The sequence below is a fragment of the Canis lupus genome, chromosome 18, assembly GCF_048164855.1.
Source record: "Canis lupus baileyi chromosome 18, mCanLup2.hap1, whole genome shotgun sequence".
NCBI lineage: Eukaryota > Metazoa > Chordata > Mammalia > Carnivora > Canidae > Canis > Canis lupus.
The window spans coordinates 56,156,480-56,176,544 of record NC_132855.1 but is presented as its reverse complement, the minus strand read 5'-3'; the positions used below and the strand labels follow the sequence as shown (position 1 = coordinate 56,176,544).

Below are 20,065 nucleotides of genomic sequence, written 5' to 3'. Positions count from 1 at the left end.
GGACTCCCCTCTGGACCCTGGTGAGGTGCCAGCTTCCCAAAATCAGCTTCCCCACCGTCCCTCGCCCCCGTGCTCCCTCTTCTGGGCTGGCTCCCGGCCCCGGTGCTGTCCGGCCACCCATGGGCTCCGCTTTTCTCCTCCACCCTCGCGCCACAGCATACATCAGCCTGCAGGCTCTGCTGAGTAGTCCATCCCCTCTCCAACTTAGTCAAGACGCTTCGACATTAAGGATCTCGAGTGGCTTATTCAAAGATCCTCGAATTCGAGGACGACATTGTAATCTATTAAATCAGGAGCCCGATCTGCACCCATGCTTCTCCAACTGCAGTGCACGCCTAAATCAGCTGTGGATCTCATGCACATGCAGATTCAGATTCAGTAGGTGTGGCTGGGGCAGGGGTGGGGGGGCGGGCGCTAGGAGCCTGCACTTCCAAAGAGCTGTCACGTGATGCTGACGATACTGGCCCCTGAACCACACTTTGAGGAGCAAAGGTCTAGGTTCGTGTATTCAGAACGTGGTCTGTAAACTGCTTGTTCATGGCCTGCGACGTGCTTGGTACAGACACCGAGAACCAGCACTCGAAAGTTATAGAGGAATTCAGCGTCGCTGCAACGTCCCAGGGTGTGGTTGGTGTGTTTGCACTTGGTGTTTTGAAATTTCCTTTTTCTGGTCATTTCTTTTCGTGGTTTTTGACCAAAGTATCCATCAACAACTGGGTTGGAAATGTTACAGAAAAGCTCTTCAGCCCGGATCAAGTGAGAAGCAGTGGACTAGATGACTTCTGGCACGCTTGGTGGTCTCCCGGAGTCTCGGAATCTCTGCAGCTCATGTGCAAAAGTGTCTGTGTGGTTGCGACTGACCCTGGCGGCACGTGTTCCCTGCAGAGGACGCCCCAGCCCTGCGGCCCCCGCCTCGCCTCGAGCCAGGCAGGCCCTTGCCATTTCCTCACCTCGCCTGTTTTCCACGGGCAGTGTGTTCTTTCCCAGGCAGATTTCTGGGTATTTCAGACAAAGGTTTGTATCAGGGGAGTTCAGCCTCTGATGATGCCAGGAAGGGCCAGCTCACAGGAGATCGGCAGCCCGAGAGCCTCTGAACACGCAGCCTCACGGGTGTCCACACTGGGGCTGAGCAGCCCACTCCCCTGGTCCCCAAGCAGGACTTGGCGCCTCGGTGGCAACCACCTGCCCCACTTTGAGAAAGAAAAAGCCAGGCTGTGAATCAGGCCAGTGACAAGGCTCCCTGGCTCGCGTGCTCGCAGGGGAGGGCCTGGTGTTAATGAACCTAAGTGCAGTCACAACGGGAATGGGGCCAGCTGGAGCCTGCCCGTGTTTGACCTGCGGTCATTTGGCAGGCCTGGGACTGCTGGGGGAGCGGTCAGAGACGAAAACACAGTCCAGTTTGCTTCCTGCAGCCGCAGTCTCTGTTGTACTTGGCCCACTCTGGGCTGTCACGAATGCTGGCCAGGACTGGCAGGGATGACCCTGGTGGGGGAGGAGGCGCAGGACAGGCAAGACTCATTTCAAAGCTCTCCTTATTCTTTCATTCCCCAGCCTCAGCGCCTGCCCAACGTTGGGCAGCTCATGGGTCCCCTCCACCAATGCCTTGTCACGGGTTGATTTTATAGGCTCCCCTATTCTGAGCGAGAGGGAATCCCTCAGCGCTAGAAGCTCTCCAGAACATCTCGCCATCTTCACTAAATGCTAATTAGGTTTGAAAATCGCAGAAAAAAGGGGTTGATATTGAATAACCATGTGTTGAATGATCTTCTTACATCCTTTGGAAATCAGCCACTCCAGTGTTCAAAGAGGATATGATTTCAGCTAAGCTGGATTTAATTGAGTGGTTAGATTTTTATTTGTGTCTGTGATTTATTAGATGACCCAAAGCTGCTCTACCTTTCAATTTATATAATTTGCTAATGATGTTCCAGGTTGACCACAGGAGGAATGTACATGTGTGCATGCATGTCAGCCTTTGGTACGGAAGGAGGTACTTGATAAGGTGGGGTTTTTGAGCTGTTCTTTCAGAGATGCGGATGAGCTGACCTACCCTGGTTGTTCCCTTTTGCTGTGTGAGAGATACCATCCTATATCTTCCTCACACAGGTGCCTGGGGCTGCGGGTGGTGACCATGGCCAAGGAACAAAAGCAAAGCTATTTGGTTGATCCAGGGCTTGGACCCATGACTGTGGCCTTGTCATGACTGTGGCCAGCAAGCCCCTTAACGTATTTTGTGAAACCGAACCTTTGTACCCATATTTACTGAAAATGAGAAGGGGAAGGAGAAGAAGAGACTTTATGGCCACATCTGTGTACTACAGTCTGTTAAGACACTAAAAGGATTCGTCTTATTTAGATGCCTGGTGGTAGCCTCTTCCCTACACCAGCCCCCTCGCCCCCCAATACAGATGGATCCCAGATTTCTCAGAGCGATGGTTGCTCTGGAGATCCTGCTCTCTAGCTGGAGCCAAACCGAGAAAAACTTTAGGGCTGTGTGGACTTGCTTTGCATATTGTCTGCCTTGGAGGCTGGAAAATGGAAACGGAGAGTATCTATACAGTATGACCGCGGTGCTCATATCCTGCCACCTCCCATTTCTAGGGGAAAAAAGACTTCTGAGAGCATCCCCCTGCTTAGTTTTGAGCTAAGGTAAGGCAGCTGGTCTCCCTTCCCTGCCCCAGGCATGGTGGGTGCTCCTCCTGGACACTGGAGCTCCGGGATGGCCTGTGCTATTTGTGCTGCCACCATGTGTTCCAGCAAAACTGACTCCCCCATCAGAATGCAGTTGTCTCTTCATCCTGGTTTCTGTCTTTCCTGATATGACGGGATAATCTCCACTTCTGCAGCCCACGTCACCTGACATTTGTGTGTGTGTGTGTGTGTGTGTGTGTGTGTGTACACACAGGGCAGGGAGGATGGAGCGCCCCCCTTATTGGAGCATTAAGCAATTGCCTCAGTGCTCAGAACCACACCAGCCTCTACAGTAGGAAAGAAAGAGGAAGCTAGAAGCACACGCTAAGGCGGGTCACATGTGCTACAGCTCTATAAGCATCTGGCGTAGGAGAGAACCAACAGGAAAGTGAACCAGTGTTGTCCAGTGAATCAGCGTTGTCCAGCCTCTTGTCTTTCACACGAGGGGCCACAGCTGGGCATGCCGCATCCTCTGCGTGACCAGTACCAGTACAATTCCATAATGCTCAGTCAGGAAAGCCAGGGAGGAGACTCCAGGGCATGAAATAGGAGGTGAGAATATTTGGTGTTGTAAGCTTTCATAATTTCTACAAGTTCACTGGGGGAAAAAAAGAAGGGGGTAAAGAATGCACAAAGGCAAAAATGTAAAGTCAGAGACAGATGCAGTGATCTGATCACTTGAAACAGTTGAAAAGGCTGTAATTTATTCTCGTGCTAAGCTTCACCTTACTATCCCCCAGATGATCCCCGTGGGATGCACAGCAGCGTGATGCTTGTTGTGGGTCGGAGCTCGTCCGTCTGCAGGAGGTGATGGAGCCTTGAGAAGTACGGTCTGGGTGGTTGCTCCAGAGTTGGGGCTGGAAATGAGTCCCGAAACTAGAGAGTTCATTGGGCAGGTGGTACCCCCTCTGTGTCAGACTGACCATATCTGGGGGGCTGAGACCATAATAGGCCATCTGAGCCTGCAGAGGGACAGGTAAACAGACTCTGAAAGAGCCAAAGGCATTATTATTAACAGTTCTTCAGAAACACGTCCCAGGAGTTAGATATGAAGGTGGCTGTTTGCATTTGAAGTGTGGCTCTTTTTTTTTTTTAATTTTTTTTTTTTTTTATTTATGATAGTCACACAGAGAGAGAGAGAGAGAGAGAGAGGCAGAGACACAGGCAGAGGGAGAAGCAGGCTCCATGCACCGGGAGCCCGACGTGGGATTCGATCCCGGGTCTCCAGGATCGCGCCCTGGGCCAAAGTGTGGCTCTTGGGAATTCTAACTAGTACAACACTGTTGGAAAACAATTTGTAAATATTTAGCAAGAATATTGAAAATATTCGGGTCCTTTGAACTACCAATAATTTTTATAGGAATCAATTTTGAATTTAAGAAAAATGGTACTAAAAAAAAGAAAAAAGAAAAATGGTACTAATCACCAAGATACATATTTCAGCATTTTTTGGCTAAATTGGGATTGATCTCAAGACCAATTTATAGGGGAATGGTTAGGTAAATTTGGTATATTACAGAGCCACTAAAAATTTAGTTTATAAAGGCCAGTATTGTAACCAATTCTTGTGCAATAAACGTGAGAAAAGCACAAAACTTGTGTAATGCATAAAATAAAAACTAGAAAGAAATCTACCAAAATGCTAACAATAGTCATGCTTGGAAAATGGGACAAGATGCAATTTATTTTTTCTATTTATCTACATTTTCTCAAGCTTCCTTTAAGGAGTACTTAGTGTTTTCATAATGGAAAAAAGCAAAATTTAAAAAACAGAAAAAAAATCCTGGAGAATTGTTTGGGTAACGTCCAGGTCTGAGAACAGACAGGTTTTGAAATACCAACATGTAACCTGAGGGTCTGCAGTCAGCCAGCCAGTTGACCCAGTGATGAAAAGCTCTTTTTCTGAGTGGGTCAGTGGGTTTGCTTGGTGGTGGGACCATCGCATGATAAGGGCCATGTGGTGAGCGGGCCTCAGAGAAAGATGTGTGCATAGAGGAATCAGCAGGAGCCTTCCCCCACTGCTGGGATAAATCCACCAGCCAACTAGGATTTCTTTAGGGCTTCCTGTGAAGGATGCACCCTGTTTTGAATGAAGGATGGTACAGAAGAAATACAAAAGCAAATTGCTGTCCATAAGAACTTGCATTCTTATCCAGGGAAAAAAAATAGTGCAAAGGCATACACAGAAACAATTCAAGAACACGATAATATAGAAGTACATTTGTGTGTGTCTATATGTACACCTGTGGGTGTGTATATACATATATGTACATATAAATACGTGTACACATATAAATGTACACACACATAGATATGCACACTCATCCACACATACATACTGCAAACACTCTCTCAAATATATTGGTAGCTTAGACAATATATGATAATTGTGCAATGGAAAATAAGCACTTATTGTACTGTGTTAGCAGCATTGTCTTTGAATACAAAGGACAGCATATCATTGCAGATAATTTCGATAGCAATAACCGTGATTGCAGACCATGCCAATACTCTCTCTGTTATTAATGAGCTGATGCCATAGCAATCTTCATTTGCAAAATGCCACACATAGCAATTTAAAATCTTGATCATTTTGACAAAATTGACTAGGCATGCTTAGGGCAAGAGGCTCTTGGGGGCCTGGGAGGCCCTGCCACAGAGATCCCACGTTTGGTTCTCACCTGCATCTCCCCAGGTGAGTTTGAACAGTCCTCTTGGTTTTCCCCAGAGAGACTCGGAGCATGGAGCAGGCTGCAGGACGGACGGGAGCCAGCAGCTGCAGGGTTCTTGCTTCTGTGCAGCACTCCTCAGCTGCTCTAATATACCCAGGCAAACACAGCAAACAACCCCGAGAGGCTCTCACTGGAGCCTGGGACAGCATCCCTGCGACCCCTGAGATGAGCCATGGGCTTAACTCTTCTGCTTCCTCTTCTTGTGGCTTCGGGGAATCAAGGAACCTCTAGCCCATTTGCTTAGTCAGGGGCAACAAATGCAGACAACTTAGAAAAATCTCCCAATGGCTCTATCCTTATGCCATGCACAGGAAAGAGACCCTGGCCTCCTTTTTTCCTTTCTCCTTCATATTTCTCATCCCTGTGACCTTTTTCTTTTTTTCTTCCTCAATGCAAGCAAGCATAGAAGTGTGAATAATTAATTAAGAGGAGCTGCAATGACTAACAGTTGTAGTTGGAATCTGTGGTTCAGGAAGCCTAGGGAGGTGGAGAGGGGAGGTTAGCAGGTGATAGCCAGGCCCTCTGCATCCTGTGGGGTGGGGGGGTGGACACAGAGTCACGCCACTATCACGCCGTGTCTGGGCCCTCCACTAGAAGTCTGTGCCCTGGGCAAATGGTGCAGGACTGTAACTTGGATCACATCAGACATGGTCTACATGTTTACCCTGAATGCGCACATGCACATGTGTGTGTGACGCAGAATATGGGCTAGTGGTGTCAATTTTTTGCCTCCTTAATATCGATGCCAGATGTTACCAGACTGTGTTTTACATAACTGTAATGTCACTTGGAATTTAAATAATTGTTTTTGAATAAAAATGATCATATCCGGGGTGCCTGGGTGGCTCAGTTGGTTAAGCGTCTGACTCTTGATTTCGACTCAGGTCATGGTCTTGGGTTCATGAGATTGAGCCCTGTGTCAGGCTCTGTGCTGAGCACGGAGACTGCTTAAGACTCTCTCTCTCTGTCTCCCTCTGTCCCTCTGCCTTTCACACTCGCTCTCTCTCTTTCGTGTTCTCTCTCTTTCTCTCTCTAAAAATAATATTGGATCAAATTTGGGAAATGCTGTCCAGCTCCCTCTTTGAGATTCATACTACACTTAAGTACATTCAAATACCTGAGTAGTCTGCCAGTAAATTATTTGTTTGCATTTGTTTTCTCCAAACTTATTTGACCATGGGATCACATTTTGGGTCACATTTGTTTTTAACATCTTGTAGGACACCATCACACAGTAGACAACATAGGAAAATATTGGTCTGCACAGCTCTGCCCCCACCTAAAAGAAGATATGGTGAGACTGGAGATGTGCGTTTGAATCCTTTTCCATGTCAGAGCAGCTGAGGGACTTTGTCCCTGAGTCTCGGTTTCCTCATGTGCAACACAAGGGTAAAAACCAACAATCAACCCCCAAATTGCAACCGTGATTATATGTAATAGCAACTATCACTGTGCTTGGAACATAGGAGACTCTCTAGTCTCACATAGAAACTGAATATAAATATAATTCGTCGTAGATAAAACTGTGTTGTACCTAAGCGGAACGGATTTAGACCTATTAGAGAAACATGAGTGTCTTGCCCAGGAGATTTCCCAACTGGCTTCTGTAACCTGATATCCTGCCTCGTTCCTAACCCTGACTGTAGGAAAGTTCTGGTTTCTCTCTTGCCTACGTCCCTTTAGTTTGAATAAAGCCCATTCTTCCCGAAGGCCATGGTTCCTGGACACCAACAACAGCATCACCTGGGAACTTGTTAGACATGCATATTCTGGCCCCAGACTTAACAGAGGTAGGCACTCCAGAGTTGGGGACCGGCCATCGGAGTTTCAGCATTTCTTCAGGTGATGCTTCCGCTCACCAAGATTTGGAAACCACTGCCCTAGAGCATCATTTACGTTGACTTTGCCAAACCCCATCAGAGCTCACTCCCACAGAGCCCTTCCCCTGAAACTGAAACCTGTCCTATCTCCTCTACAGCCTCCCTGCGGAGAACTGCTGCCTATTTGTGGGGTTCTTGGAATGTTGGTGGGCTTCTTGAAATCACGGTCATGAAATTTGAAGCTGGCAGCTCTCTGTACCCAAACCAACAGGCAAGGGATGCAGGGCGCCATCTCCTCATCTGCTTCCCCCTCCAAGCCTCACTCTGCATCCAGGGCAGGTTCTCGGATCCACCCATCTGCTCCCAGAGACCAGGGCAGTTTAGCCAATGGTGGAGGAAGAACAAGCTCCTGGGGGAGAAGGTCGAGTAAGCATGTCTCCTGGTTGTTACCATGGAGGTTGCTACCCTGCCACGCATTACACGTGACCACAACCTGCAAATTCCACAGGCTGCTGTCTGTGGGGAGTTGAGCAATAGATAACAACTGTCCAGAGGGCTGTTTCTTAGGTATTTTGGTTCATTAAAAAAGTTGTCTGTGGTTCCCAGAAGCCCCAAGGGGCGGGGCTGCTTCTACTCCTGGAATCCCACATGGGGCCAGTTTCAGCAACATGCAGGCAAGTCTCAAGCCATCAGTGAGTCAGCACCTTTATATCACGTAGTGAGTGCCATCTCAGGGCTCACGTGCTGTGGTGCGAGGAGCTGGTGGCAGCTGGCTCCAAGATCGTGTGTGCAAGTGGTAAAGGTCAGGCAAGAACTAAAGGACCGGTCCGTACCCCCAAAGGCCTTGCAATCTCAAGATAGATGCTATCTTTCATTGCTTGTGAAATGTGCAGAGTTAGCATGAAGAGCTATACCTGGGGTTTCAGGAAGCCCAAGATCTAATGTTGACTTTGTCATTGATGATTGTGATTCAGGCGAGATTGTTTCTTCATGTATTCTTTCATCCTTTCCTCCAACATTGGATTAATGGTGATTATGTTCTTGGCGCTCTGGTGGTCACTAAAGGAAACATCAAAGGGTAAAGCGCAGCCCCTGTTCTCCAGGAGCCCACAGTCAAGGATGGATGGAGGGCTTCCACGGATGTACTCTCCAAGTCCAGGGGGCAGCTGGAGGACAGAGCCATGGATGCTTTGGAAAGAGAAGCGCTTCTCAGACAAAACTTTGAGATGCAACCTCCATTCCTTCCTCCTCTGCATTTGGTTTTATTAAAGGCATTTGGCATGAATTAACTCCTAGCTTTCTTCTACATCATAGGCTCCCAGAGTGAGAAGGGAGAGAAAAAGTTGCCTCATTTAACCACTCCTTGGATGCTATATACCGACTCCTGCAATATACACGCACCCTTGCTCACATGCAAGAGCCCAGCCAAGTTTCTGGATTACAACCCAGCCTACACTTGAACATCTTCAGCCTCAGAGAACTTTTGCCCATTTGATGGGCTGCCGTTACAGATAAGAGAACTAATGGCCACTTCAGAAGTGTTAGTATATGTGCTGCCAAAGCGAGTACCATTTCAGAAGTCTTAAACAGGAGGACACATACCCATTTCAGAAAGGTGTTGGCTACTATTTTGGTTGAAAGTAGACTAAATCTCAACTAGAGGTATATCCTGCTACCCTTGAGTAGAATTCCAAATCTTAGTGGTTCAAAGAAACTCAGAGGTGGGAGGGACTTTTGAGTATTCTAAATCATTCTCCTTCTCTTTCCCTAAAATCCCTTTTACAAATGAAGATTTGAAAGCCAGAGAAGTGAAATGACTGATCCAAGTTAGTAACTTACTTCGGCTGCGATCCAAGAAACTTCCTGGAACATCCGGTAGTTTTCGGGGAATGGGGAGCTTGCAGGGGTACTTTTCTGGCTTCCCGTAGTCAGAGATGAGCAGAGTCTGCAGAAATATGCCCCACGGCCCAGGATGCTGCATGCCTCCTCCTCAAACCCCCCTGATCTCCTGTGGTTGCTCCATGGTAGAGGGCCTTGGCATGAACCACACTCTTGAGGAACAATCACCCGGCACGTACCATATACCAGTCGTGTGCCGGAGGTGGTGAGAACTCTGCATTAAATACTCTTCCTCTTTGCTCTAAAGCTGGTTTTCAATTCTAAATGGAAAGAACTATTTTTATGGCTTGAGAACACTAGACCTCGGGCACATGAGGGAAGAATCACTTCTGCTGTGTAGGACCCTGAGCCGTAACAATTAGTGCCCACTTGCAGGTAGCGTCGTGACTCGAGAGTCCCTTCTGCGCTTCTGACAGAAACAAGATAATTGGAGGACTCTGGTGACACATAGATGGTTTTACCAGGAGCAGGTGACAGTGGGGGCAAGAGATGGAGTCACCAGGGTGTCACTCCTGCCTCCTTACCTCCTAGTCAGGAGAGTGGTGCAGCGTTAACACAAGGGGGACGCTTGATCCAAAGGCCGCTGGCCCTCTGGTGGCCCTCCCCGCGGCCCTGAGCACCCTGGAGGCCTGAAGCCCGAGTGTGTCACCCTCTCCTCTCCTCTCCTCTCCTCTCCTCTCCTCCGAGACAGTGTTGTGACCACAGTGCTCCGTCGGGCCAGCCCCCTCATCTCTGTCCTCTCCTCAGCCCCGGGCCTCGCTACCGCCAGGCACTTCTTCACGCGCACGGTCTCCCGGAGAGCAGGTGGTGGCCGGGTGGAAAGCAGTTCTGTGCTGGTGGCCGCCGAGGGGCAGGAGGGACTCAAATGGTGTGTCCTCGCGGCGCAGCACTGGGACAGGAGGGCAGGAGGCTCGGGCCGCGGGCTCCGTGAGGCGGAGGTACCCGAGGCGCCGGCGCTGCCGGGCAGGTGCGCGGGTACCGAAGGTGGGGAGCGCTCCCCATCAGGGCTCCCCCAACGTGCGGTGACCACCCAGCTCTCCCCTCTCCTTTGCCTTCTTTTATTTCGGGCCTGAAGAAGCCGGGGCGTGGAGAAGCGCCGAGCCCGTCGGAGAAACATCCTGCAAGTGCCGTCCTCTAGAGCCTGGAAGCCGGAGACGGGGCACTGGGCTCGGAAAAGTGATCTTCAGGACTGAAATCACTTGAGACGATTTTGGTGGGAAGAGGAGAGAACTGACTTATTTTGGGCCCTGGCTCTTTCCACTGGGCCCAGGAAACAAGGCTGCTGGGCTGCCGCTGGGCAGCGTGAGCACTTGGCGTTCACGGCTCCTCCCAACCAGCCTCGCCGGGCCAGAGGCAGGCGCCGGAGAGCCTCGCGCCGTCTGCTGCAGAGCGTCTGGGGAATACCGCGTAGAGGTTCTTTTCCCCGTGTTTTGTTTTTTACAAAATTCATGAGGCCGCGAGAGGAGGTTTGCTGGCATTCATGTTTGATGAAGAGAGAGCAAGGCAGGCAGGAGTAGCTTCTCCGGGAGCAAACATAGCCCAGGGCGGGATCCAGTGCTTCCCCCGAAAGCCGGAGGTGATTAGCCCTGCTTCCCACGATCCGAGGGCGGACCCGGAGGGGCAGGGGTACAAGGAAGCCTGGGGGCCGGTGGGACCGTGCCGGGGTGACAGTCAGCTCACACCCTCGCTAGGACAGTCACGCACACGGGGACGCCGTCTTCTGATCCCAAACCCAGGCCAAAGTGGCGGGCAGGGCCTGCCCGATGAAATTAGCGCTGATGGGCTGCCTGCACGGTGGGATGAGACATTAGGAGGCCGGGAGGCCGCTCCTGTCTGAACAGTGATTGATCGGGGCTCCTGAGAACTGGTTATCACTGAGCAAATCGCTTCCTGCAAGCGGAGATTTCACAGCAGCAATTTGGTTCCTTCTGGTTGCTTCCCGCTGAAAGCGCCTGGCCTAACATCACTGTGTATAGTCATAGAGTTTGAAGAGCCTTCAAAAAAAAAGACCCTTTAAGGGAAGGTATATGGGTACACTTGATTGGGATGCAGTGAACAGAGGCCCCCCCTGCATCGGCCCCCCACACCCACAGTTCTGTGCTCTGCCTCACGGCGTGTGGCACCTCCTCCCCTAGCGTGTAGACTCCAGGGGTTTTTCAGCAAACTCTGTACAGCCCTGGGCCAAAGCCAACATGCCTGGTCATGAGGACTAAAAGCCCTCGGACTTCTCCATTCCCTACCGTCCTACCTACATTTGATTCTCGCAGCAACACTGGGAGGGCAGGTAGACTGAGGCACTGGGTGATCTGGTGGGGTGTGTCTGAGGCCACGCCCGTGGAACTGGGATGCAAACCCTACTGCCCACCGTTTGCTACCACATGAATGGGCAGGGTATATTGCTCTCTGCCCCTCTTGGTTCCCGTGAACATTTTTCCTTTCTAAATTCAACGCGAGGCCCCCCTGCTCCACACTGTCCTCACTCCAGCAACTCTGAATTGTGCTGCGCCTGCCCCCATCCCCTGCCAGCAGGCCATGCTGGTTCCCACCCCTCTGACTGAGAATATCATGCCTTCTCTGTCTACAGCGTCTTTCCTGCTCTCTGACTGTTCTAGGAGCTCCTCCTCAGATCAGATATTACCTACTCAGGGAAGGGTCTTCTCTGATCCCTTCTTTCTCCTCCTCACTCCCAGGCAGAACCAATCACCCTATTTCCAGGACTACGAATTCACCCCTGAAGTTTCCATGTTTGTGTAGACCACACTGTATTATGGTTGTTTGATCAGCCGTCTGTTTTCCTTCTGGGGCTCTTTGTGATACCCTGTGGGGCAGGGGCAGTGACATATGGCTTTAGGTCCCCAGTGCCATACACTGAAGAGTGCATAGAGAATTGGTTTTTGATGAAGGGAGCTGAGGGTGGAGGAACCCTGTCTACCTGGCATGCCCTTGAGCCTACAAAGACTCTTCCACTTCTTGAGGAACAAGCAGACTTCTGGACCCCTCGGGAAGATGTGAATTTAATGATGTTGTCCTAAATCCTTCTGGAGGCTGGACTGGGATGAAGCTGAGAGTGATTTGAGCTTCTGAAGAATGCTCAAAGGCAAGACATCTGTGCCATCATGGTCGGGTCTGTCCAGACCTCCACCAGGACACAAGACCCCAGTCAAACTCCCCACTCTGTAATGGGAAGACAGACAGGGCATCAACATTTGAGGCCGGGCTAAAGTGAGCTTGTGACATCCAGGATGGAAATGAGGGGAGGGCAAGGAGGCAGCCCTACCTCTGTTGGTCTTTACTGCACACACTTCAGCACACTGTTTGTTGGGGTATCTCTCTGACACCTTGGAAAGAACACAGAGCTCAGAAATGAACTTGTCAGTTAATGGCCATAACTGACTCTGGGTGCCAGACTTACTCCATCACATGTTTTTCATTTGTTTTCTTTTTGCTGTTCCCCTAAAGAATGTTAGAACATTGTCATGTAAGAGTAAGCTCACCTGTTTGAATTGATAAAAGATAGTGAGATGAGCATTCTGTGTTCTCTGTTGGTATGAGCACATCACACAGATTTGCCTAGAAGTGAAGACTGTGTTGCTAGACATGGTGTTTCTGCTTGTCTTGGGGTTAGGGTTCAAGGGCTTAACAATTTGTGTGCCTTTTGCATAGTGGAAGAAAAGGCAAGGACCAACACCAGCACCTGTCAAAGACTCTGGGTGTGTTCATCTCTACAGATTTCTGCTGGATGTATTCTGATGCCCACCAGTGACTTCTAATTACGAGCTGCTCATGCTTACCTTCCCCTCAACCTCCACTGGCTCGGGCCTGGCACCTCTCAACAGCTTTACCTTTGACATCCTGCTTGTCTGGGGAAGGAGTCTGTCATGTGGTATTGGACATGGAAGATCAGCCCCTCAGAACTGAGAGTGAGACCCCCCGGATAGAATTGCATGTGACAGGAGAGATGAGTTCATTACAATCTGCAGCTCCTAATGAACACAGCCATCCAATGCTGATGGGAACCTTAAGGAGTCAGGCATGGATTAAAGCCATGGAGTCTTTCAAATGCACATGCCCCCTAATAAATCACATGTTGAAACTGGTCGAATTACTCTTTGGTTGTCTCTTAATAAAGACCAGGACGAGCTTCTCTTTTCTCAAAGCGGGAATGCATGGGAGCCAGGCTGCCATCTTGGTCTGGCCCAAGTCAGCATGAAATGGCTCGAGATGATCTCTGATGTGCCATGGCTGGTGTGTGGCTGGATCGGCGGCTCTGCAATCAATCCCAGCTGCTGGCCAGAGGGGGCGGGGGGAGCGCAGCCACCTGAGCCTCAGGTTGGAATCATCTCTTATATCCCTATTAAACTCTAGGCCCCTACCACATGGGACAGTTTAAGGGGAAAATGAGATTTTATTAAAGCCAGGGGACCTCCCTGACGGAGCAGCAAGCCTAATAAGAGCCGTAAGGGTTTCTTATCTTGGATGAAAGTTTCCCACTTTCCCAGATTCCTCCCTTTTGTTGCTGCTGTAGCACCCCTCCTCCACATCCTTACTTCCATGGGTGCCTCATTATTTAAAGCCACTGCTAAAAAGCCAAAAGCAGTTAGTAGCCAAACCATCCAACAGCTTTTCCTCCCCCTAATGAAGGCCAGCAGTTTTGTGTATATGTGTTTTATAGTCTGAACACAATGACTTCAAAAGGCCTCTGAGTTTCAGAGCAATAATGTGATCTGGATTATGGCAGGGGTGGGGTGGGGAGTAAAACAAGCCAGAAAGGTGGATGTGCATCTGTGTCTCCTGCTCCAGGAGGGGTCCATGACCCAAACAAGCTAAACTGCCCCCTAGTCTCAGCAGCTCACACTCACTCAGTTCATCTAGAATGCAGCAGCCTAGCATGTGAGGGATGGTCACCTTTCCCCTGTCTTCCTCATGACTTGTCTTGCGGGCCCTGGGGAGGAAGACATTGCAAGACTGGGCTTGGCCAATGACTGGGGTCACTGGTAGCTGGGAATGGGGATTAGCTCAACATTGAAGTTCAGGGAGGACTGGTGGGTAGCCAGGGCTTATCTGCCTGCATTATAGGCTTCCTCACTACTTCTGTCATGCCCTAGCCACTTTCAAAACTTGGGATTGTTGCGTGTGCAAAATGGAGATCATGATATTTACCAGCCACATAGTACAGTGAAGATTAAAAAGGATAATGGATTCTAAGCTCTCAGAAAAGTGCCTAGCAATAAATAGTACGTACACAATAAATGTTCAGTATTTTATCATTGGCATCGCATTAAAGTGTTTTTGATTTTGCTCACAGATACTTTAAAAAATGTCCATTTCCTTAGTGCTTCCCTCCTTTCCATGCCAAGCCCTCTACTGAACCCACAAGCATAGACTATCTTCTTTAAGCCTTCTACCCTTCCCTGTTGAGAGGTGAGAAAGTTGAGGCTTTGAGAATTTACACAAAATCTCACTGTTGGTGAGGACAGAGCCAGAATTTCATTCACTGGGGACTTGTCCAGTGCCTACTGTATGTCAGGCTCTATTCTCTCTGAGGACTTAAAGCCTTGTGGTTTCATTCTAAAAGCCTTTGTCTTTCCTGCTTATCATGCTGGTCTCAGGTCTGTGGCTTGTGGGAGACGATGAGCAACATCTCCTGACCTGGGATGAATTTAAGGATAGAGAAGACACTCGAATCAGCGTAGAGTTTCTGCTCCCGCCCGAGACAGAGGGTAGAGTAGCTGAGCAGGTGTCATTAAGAAGAGGGAGCCACCATGGGCCCATGTCACCTCTTTTAGAAGACCAGCACCTACCAGAAAAGAAGCCATGTAGGTATCCAAGATGTTTTCAATGCGGAAGACATTGCTCGAGGAATAGATACAGACCACATCGTGTGTGTGACACGTGTGGTGATACTGAATGCTATGCAGTTTGTTCAAGTGAAATTTAAAAATTCTAAATGGCAGAACCACTTAGGGTTCTCAAATCTGCCTTGGCTTGGCCATTCCTCTCTGCTTCTTTTTGTTATTATTGAAGTCTAATTGACATACAATATCCTCTTAGGTCAGGTGTACATCACAGTGATTGGATATTTGTGTGCATTTGGAAATGATCCCCACAGTAAGTCGAGTTGCTATCGCCGTACAAAACCATCACAACACTATTGACTGTATTCCCAGTGCTGTACATTACATCCCCATGACTTACTTATTTTTAACTGGAAGTTTGTACCTCTTAATCCCCTTCCCCTACTTCTGCACCTTGTGGATTGGAAAATGTAAGCTCTTTATTGGCCATTTTTGCTCAACATCTGGCCCCGCACAGCATGTCACCAGAAAGAAGTTTTTTCCCAAAGCATACGGGTGTCAGTCTAGAGGCAGTGATCAGCAACAATTAAATAGGGTGGTGACACACATAATGAAAAGACAATACGGTTTTGGTTTGGGAACGCACAGTAGCAGGTTTGCATTCCAGGTTGAATTCTCTACCTCCGCAATTAGGTTTCCCCCGGGTTATTTCTCAGCCTGTTTCTGTGGACCAACCACTCTTCAGGGGCTGAGGGAGTCCAAGACTTTGCGGGTGCGTTGAGGGCAAGTGCAGACTGGGGGTGACAGATCAGGAAGGCCTCAACCGTGGGCTGTGATAAGGGAGTCATCATCCCTGTGTCTTTGCTTTGATTCCTCCATTTCAAGGACTGCTGGGATGGTTCCCCACCACGCCACCCCAAATTGGTTTTGGCCATCAATTCTCTAGCAGCCTCAGCTTTATGAAACCCTCCATGAGGGTGCCTTCCCCATGCCAGCACCTCCTTCACAGAGCTATGTCCAGAAATAGGCTCTGAGAGGCAGTGAGGCATCTGAGAGGCAGTGAGGTCTTCGGAGAGGAATTTTGATAAGACGGGATTCAAGATCCTGGAGGCTGTCAAACAGGCAGCTGAAGATGGTGCGTCCTGGGCCATCCCGGAGGGGCTCCTGGGGTAGTTCTTGGCCAACTTTTTTCTTGTCCACCCAAATGGCTCTTGTCTTAACTTATCTATATCCTTTCCTGTCCTCCCTGCCTCCTCTCCTTCTCTCATCTTTGTGACTATCATATACATAACACAGAGCCAACTTAAAACTCGGTTCATCATTTCCTTCTTTGCTCCTGTCCCTGTCACTTCTCTGCTCTTACCTGCCTCCCCTCCCCCAACATCCAAGGCATATTCATTAGCAGTCAAGTTCCCCCACCCCCCGGCCCATGTTCTTCTGCGGGATCTCCTTTCTTCTGCCCTCCCTTTGCCTCTGCCTCTGTCCATCAGTATGGCAAGTGCCCCCACAAACCAGGCATCAGCTCCCACTACCTGTCAGGGTGCCGGGCATCGTCACTGGGGACACTTGAGGCAAAAATGGGCTGTCAGGGGTGCCTTGGTGGTACAGTGGGTTAAGCAACTGACTCTTGGTTTCAGTTCAGTGACTTGTTTTCAGTTCAGTTCAGTTCAGGGTTCTGAAATTGAGCCCTGCATCGGGCTTTGTGTTCAGGGCGGAGTCTGCTTGTGACTCTCTCTCTTTTTCCTCCTGCCCTTCCCCACTCATTCTCTATCTCTCTCTCAAATAAATAAATAAATCTTAAAAAAAAAAAAGAAAAAAAAAAAGACTATCAGCTCCCGGAACATATTATACCCTTTTGAGAATCTAGTTATATCTAAAATCAGGGGATGGGCTGGCCTAGTCATAGCCCCCGGGTGCTGGAGCAGGGTAGGGAGCAGGGGCTTTAAGAATGAGTCAGCTGAACCCAAGAAACAGATCTGCTCCCTGCTCCGTTGAACGAATTTGCTACTCGCTGACATTTATTTATATCTTCTTATGTTAGTGGTAGGAAAGGAAAAGAAATAGGTAACACACATAGCACACACAGAGTCCGGGAGAGTTGGCCCTGCCAAGTATAGGCAACGCAAGGCAAGTTTTACCACCGAAGTATAGATTAAGAAAACAAACAAATGGATGATTTTATAAAAGATGTTTTGAAGCATTAAGAATTTTCAATAGAGCTGGGGGGGCATTAGCCAAGGCCAAAAGCTGGATGTTCTCCAGCACTGGAGAGGCTACACCCCAGCTGGGAAACCATGGCCGCTCTGGCGTGGAGGCCGGTGGGTTCTCCAGGAACCTCGCTCCAACCAGCTGCCTTTTCCTCCCCTGGGGTCTCATGCCAGCATCTACACGGTCCCGGACAACCTCGCAATGTGGAGACTTTCTGAATCCTGCCACAGTGGCCCCTTGGGTGGACAGAGTCTCCATTTTCCTCTACTCAGATTCCCAACCAGGGTTAAGACTGGGAAGGAAAGACACCCAGGTGGACTCTGTGGCTTCAATGTAAAACACTTGGGCTCCCCTGCAGGGGAGCCATGGCTCGTTCCAGGCCACACTGCTTACACCGCTTTGTATCTACTTCCCGGGGAGCCATAATGGACAGATTAGGCATCAAAATCACTCCTCTACAGAGAGTCTATAAAAATTCCCCTTCTTTGATGAGCTCGTCGTTCAAAGCAATGGTTTCAGGGCAGACATGAAGTGCCTGCTTGTCAGCGCAAACTGTGGTGGGAAGTCTTTCTCTGTCAACACTGGCAGGTGCTTCCTTTGGTGAATATTGTACCCACTCGGGGCTCTTCCATTCTTGCCACACAGCCGCCTGGCTTCTCCCATCTGCAGAGCCACCAGAATCACTAGCCCGTCCCCCTTGGATGGCTCCTCTGGACAGTGGCTGAGGAACAAGAGTTGGGGACCCAGGCTGGAGGAGTTCTCTGCTCACTCTGCTCCTGGAAAGCCTCCTCCTGTCAGTTTTGCTGAGAAGGGGGAAATGCGCACAATACCAGCAAGGGGTCTGGTGCTTTGTCTTAGCGGGTTGCTGGCGCCCGGGTGGCTCTGGGGGCCTGGGAATCAAAGGAGGGGCTTAGGCCACTGGGCTCAGTGCTGGCTTTGCTGATGATTTTGCCCGAGGGGAAGACAGAAGTTGAAAGAAGCTGCCTCGGTTGAATGGCAGAGGCGCTGGGGATGTTCTCATCTCCTGTGAAGGGGCTGCGAGAAGCTCTGAGCCTCTCCGAGCAGCCGGGCTCGTCAAGCCCGCAGACCCAAGAAGGTAACCCAGATGAGAGCCCGATGCAGTGATGAAGAGTTGGGGTGATTTGAATGAGGGCAGGGGGTGGAAACGCCCCCAGGTGGTGCTGAGAGCTACAGGCATTCACAGAGGGGTATGTGAGGAGAATGCAGACGCCCGACAGTGGGATGTGGGTCCCAAGGTCAGGGCTTGACATCCAATGTCACCCTGTGGCTCCCAGCTGGTGACTGCAGATTTCACTCTGGCAACCTCGCTGTTTGCAGGGCTGGGCTGCCGGGTCCTTCGGGGCTATGCCTGGCTCCTCGGCAGATGCGTGTCTGTCAACTCCCCTCAGCCCAGGCCTTGTCTGCAACTGTTGGCTGAGACGGGCACCATGCCCAGAGCAGAGCCAGGTGTCCTTGAGTGAGGCAGGACGAGCCACACCTTGTGCCCAGGTCCTCCGAGCCCACGTGGCTAGGCAGGGGCTGTGCTGTCAGCCCCTTCCTGCTGAGGTCCCAGCCCCGAGTAGACTGGAGCAGGGGCAGGAGTGGCAGGAGAGAGCAGGGCCCTGGCTCCTCCTCTGGCCCCCGAGTCAGTGGGGACGCTCTGCCAGCTGGACCTGGGTTCACACAGCTGCTCCTCTGGGCTCAGGACAGGCCCACGGAGCCGCTGGCAAGGAGTGACGGGAAGCAAGGCCTGTGTGGATGCAGCCACTTCTCTCTCCCCTCCCTACCCCCTACTCTCTGCTCCGACACTCTATCTCCTTGCTGCTTTTCTTTTCTCAAACCCTAACAACTGATCAAATAGTTTTTGCACGTTAATAAAAAAAAAAAAAACAACCTAACTGGGGGGCACCTAGGTGGTTCAGTTAAGTGTCTGCCTTTGACTCAGGTCATGATCCCAGGGTCCTGGGATGAAGCCCCTCAGAAGGAGTCTGCTTCTCCCTCTGCCTCTGCACCCACCCCCACCCCACTCTCCATCTGCCCCCCCACCCCCCACCCCCAAAGAAAGAAAAGAAAAAAGCAAACTGGAATAGAGTAATCACAAGTGATCTTGTTCTCCTTTATTTCCTTGGCCCTCCCTCTTTCTCCAGGCAATGCTGACCACCCCCTTCATGCTCTCAGTGTTTACCCATTTCCAAGACGTCACACTTTCTTGACCATCTTCCTTCTTAGGTGTGTGGTGTCATCACAGAAAACTCCCTGCCGTGACCTCTGCGTCCTCCAAGATCTCCATCTTCCAGGCCTGGAGCATTAGGAGAAAGGTGTCACAGGGGAAGAAGGCTCTGGCCAGCAGATCTGGGTGGACTTCCAGTTCCACTGCTCACCACTGGGGGACCTTGGGCCAGCCCTTGAGCCTCTGGTCCTTGGCTTTCTTATCGAATACAAGCCTGCACTGCAGGTCTGGTGTGACTACTGGGATCAGTTCAGTTGAAGGACATGGCTCCCATTGGCCCTTCCATCCTTGCTTATGCCCTTTGTTGGCTTTTTCCTCCCCCTTTGTGCTGGTCCCTAGGGGATGCTCATTCCCCAGGGATGTGCTGCCTCCATATGTGGTCATCTGTCCCAGCCAGACAGGTCCTTCCTCTAGACCGGGTCATCTGTCATATTCCTTGCATATGGTGACTCATTGCTGGTCTACTCCTTCTCCCATAATTTCTTCCCTATTTCTCTGGCTTCTCTTTGGTTCCCTTCATCCTTTTCCACTTACTGCCGGCAGGCCCCATCTCTTGCCAGTCCACACACCACCCTCTCTTCCTGAGACCTCCACTCCTTTTCCTTCTTCCTGCTGTATCTCCTTCCTCTGCTACCATCTTGCCGCCAGCCTACTTGTGCTTGAATCCTTCTTGAGAGCGGTGTGACTCAC

The 20,065-nt window shown here is 50.2% G+C and overlaps 1 protein-coding gene across 4 annotated transcripts in view; it reads left to right on the top strand.

Annotated features, from left to right (window-relative positions):
* Positions 1-20,065, top strand: part of PLXNA4 (plexin A4) — a 420,895-nt gene that overhangs the window by 178,710 nt on the left and 222,120 nt on the right. The window contains exon 4 of one of the 4 annotated variants that reach the window (XM_072784614.1): positions 12,871-13,042. The exons of the other annotated variants lie outside the window; for them this stretch is intronic. Within the exon in view, the coding sequence (XP_072640715.1) occupies positions 12,871-12,912 (42 nt within the window). The 3' untranslated portion in view covers positions 12,913-13,042. Of the gene's footprint in view, positions 1-12,870; positions 13,043-20,065 lie in introns of those variants that run through there. 4 annotated transcript variants of the gene reach the window in all.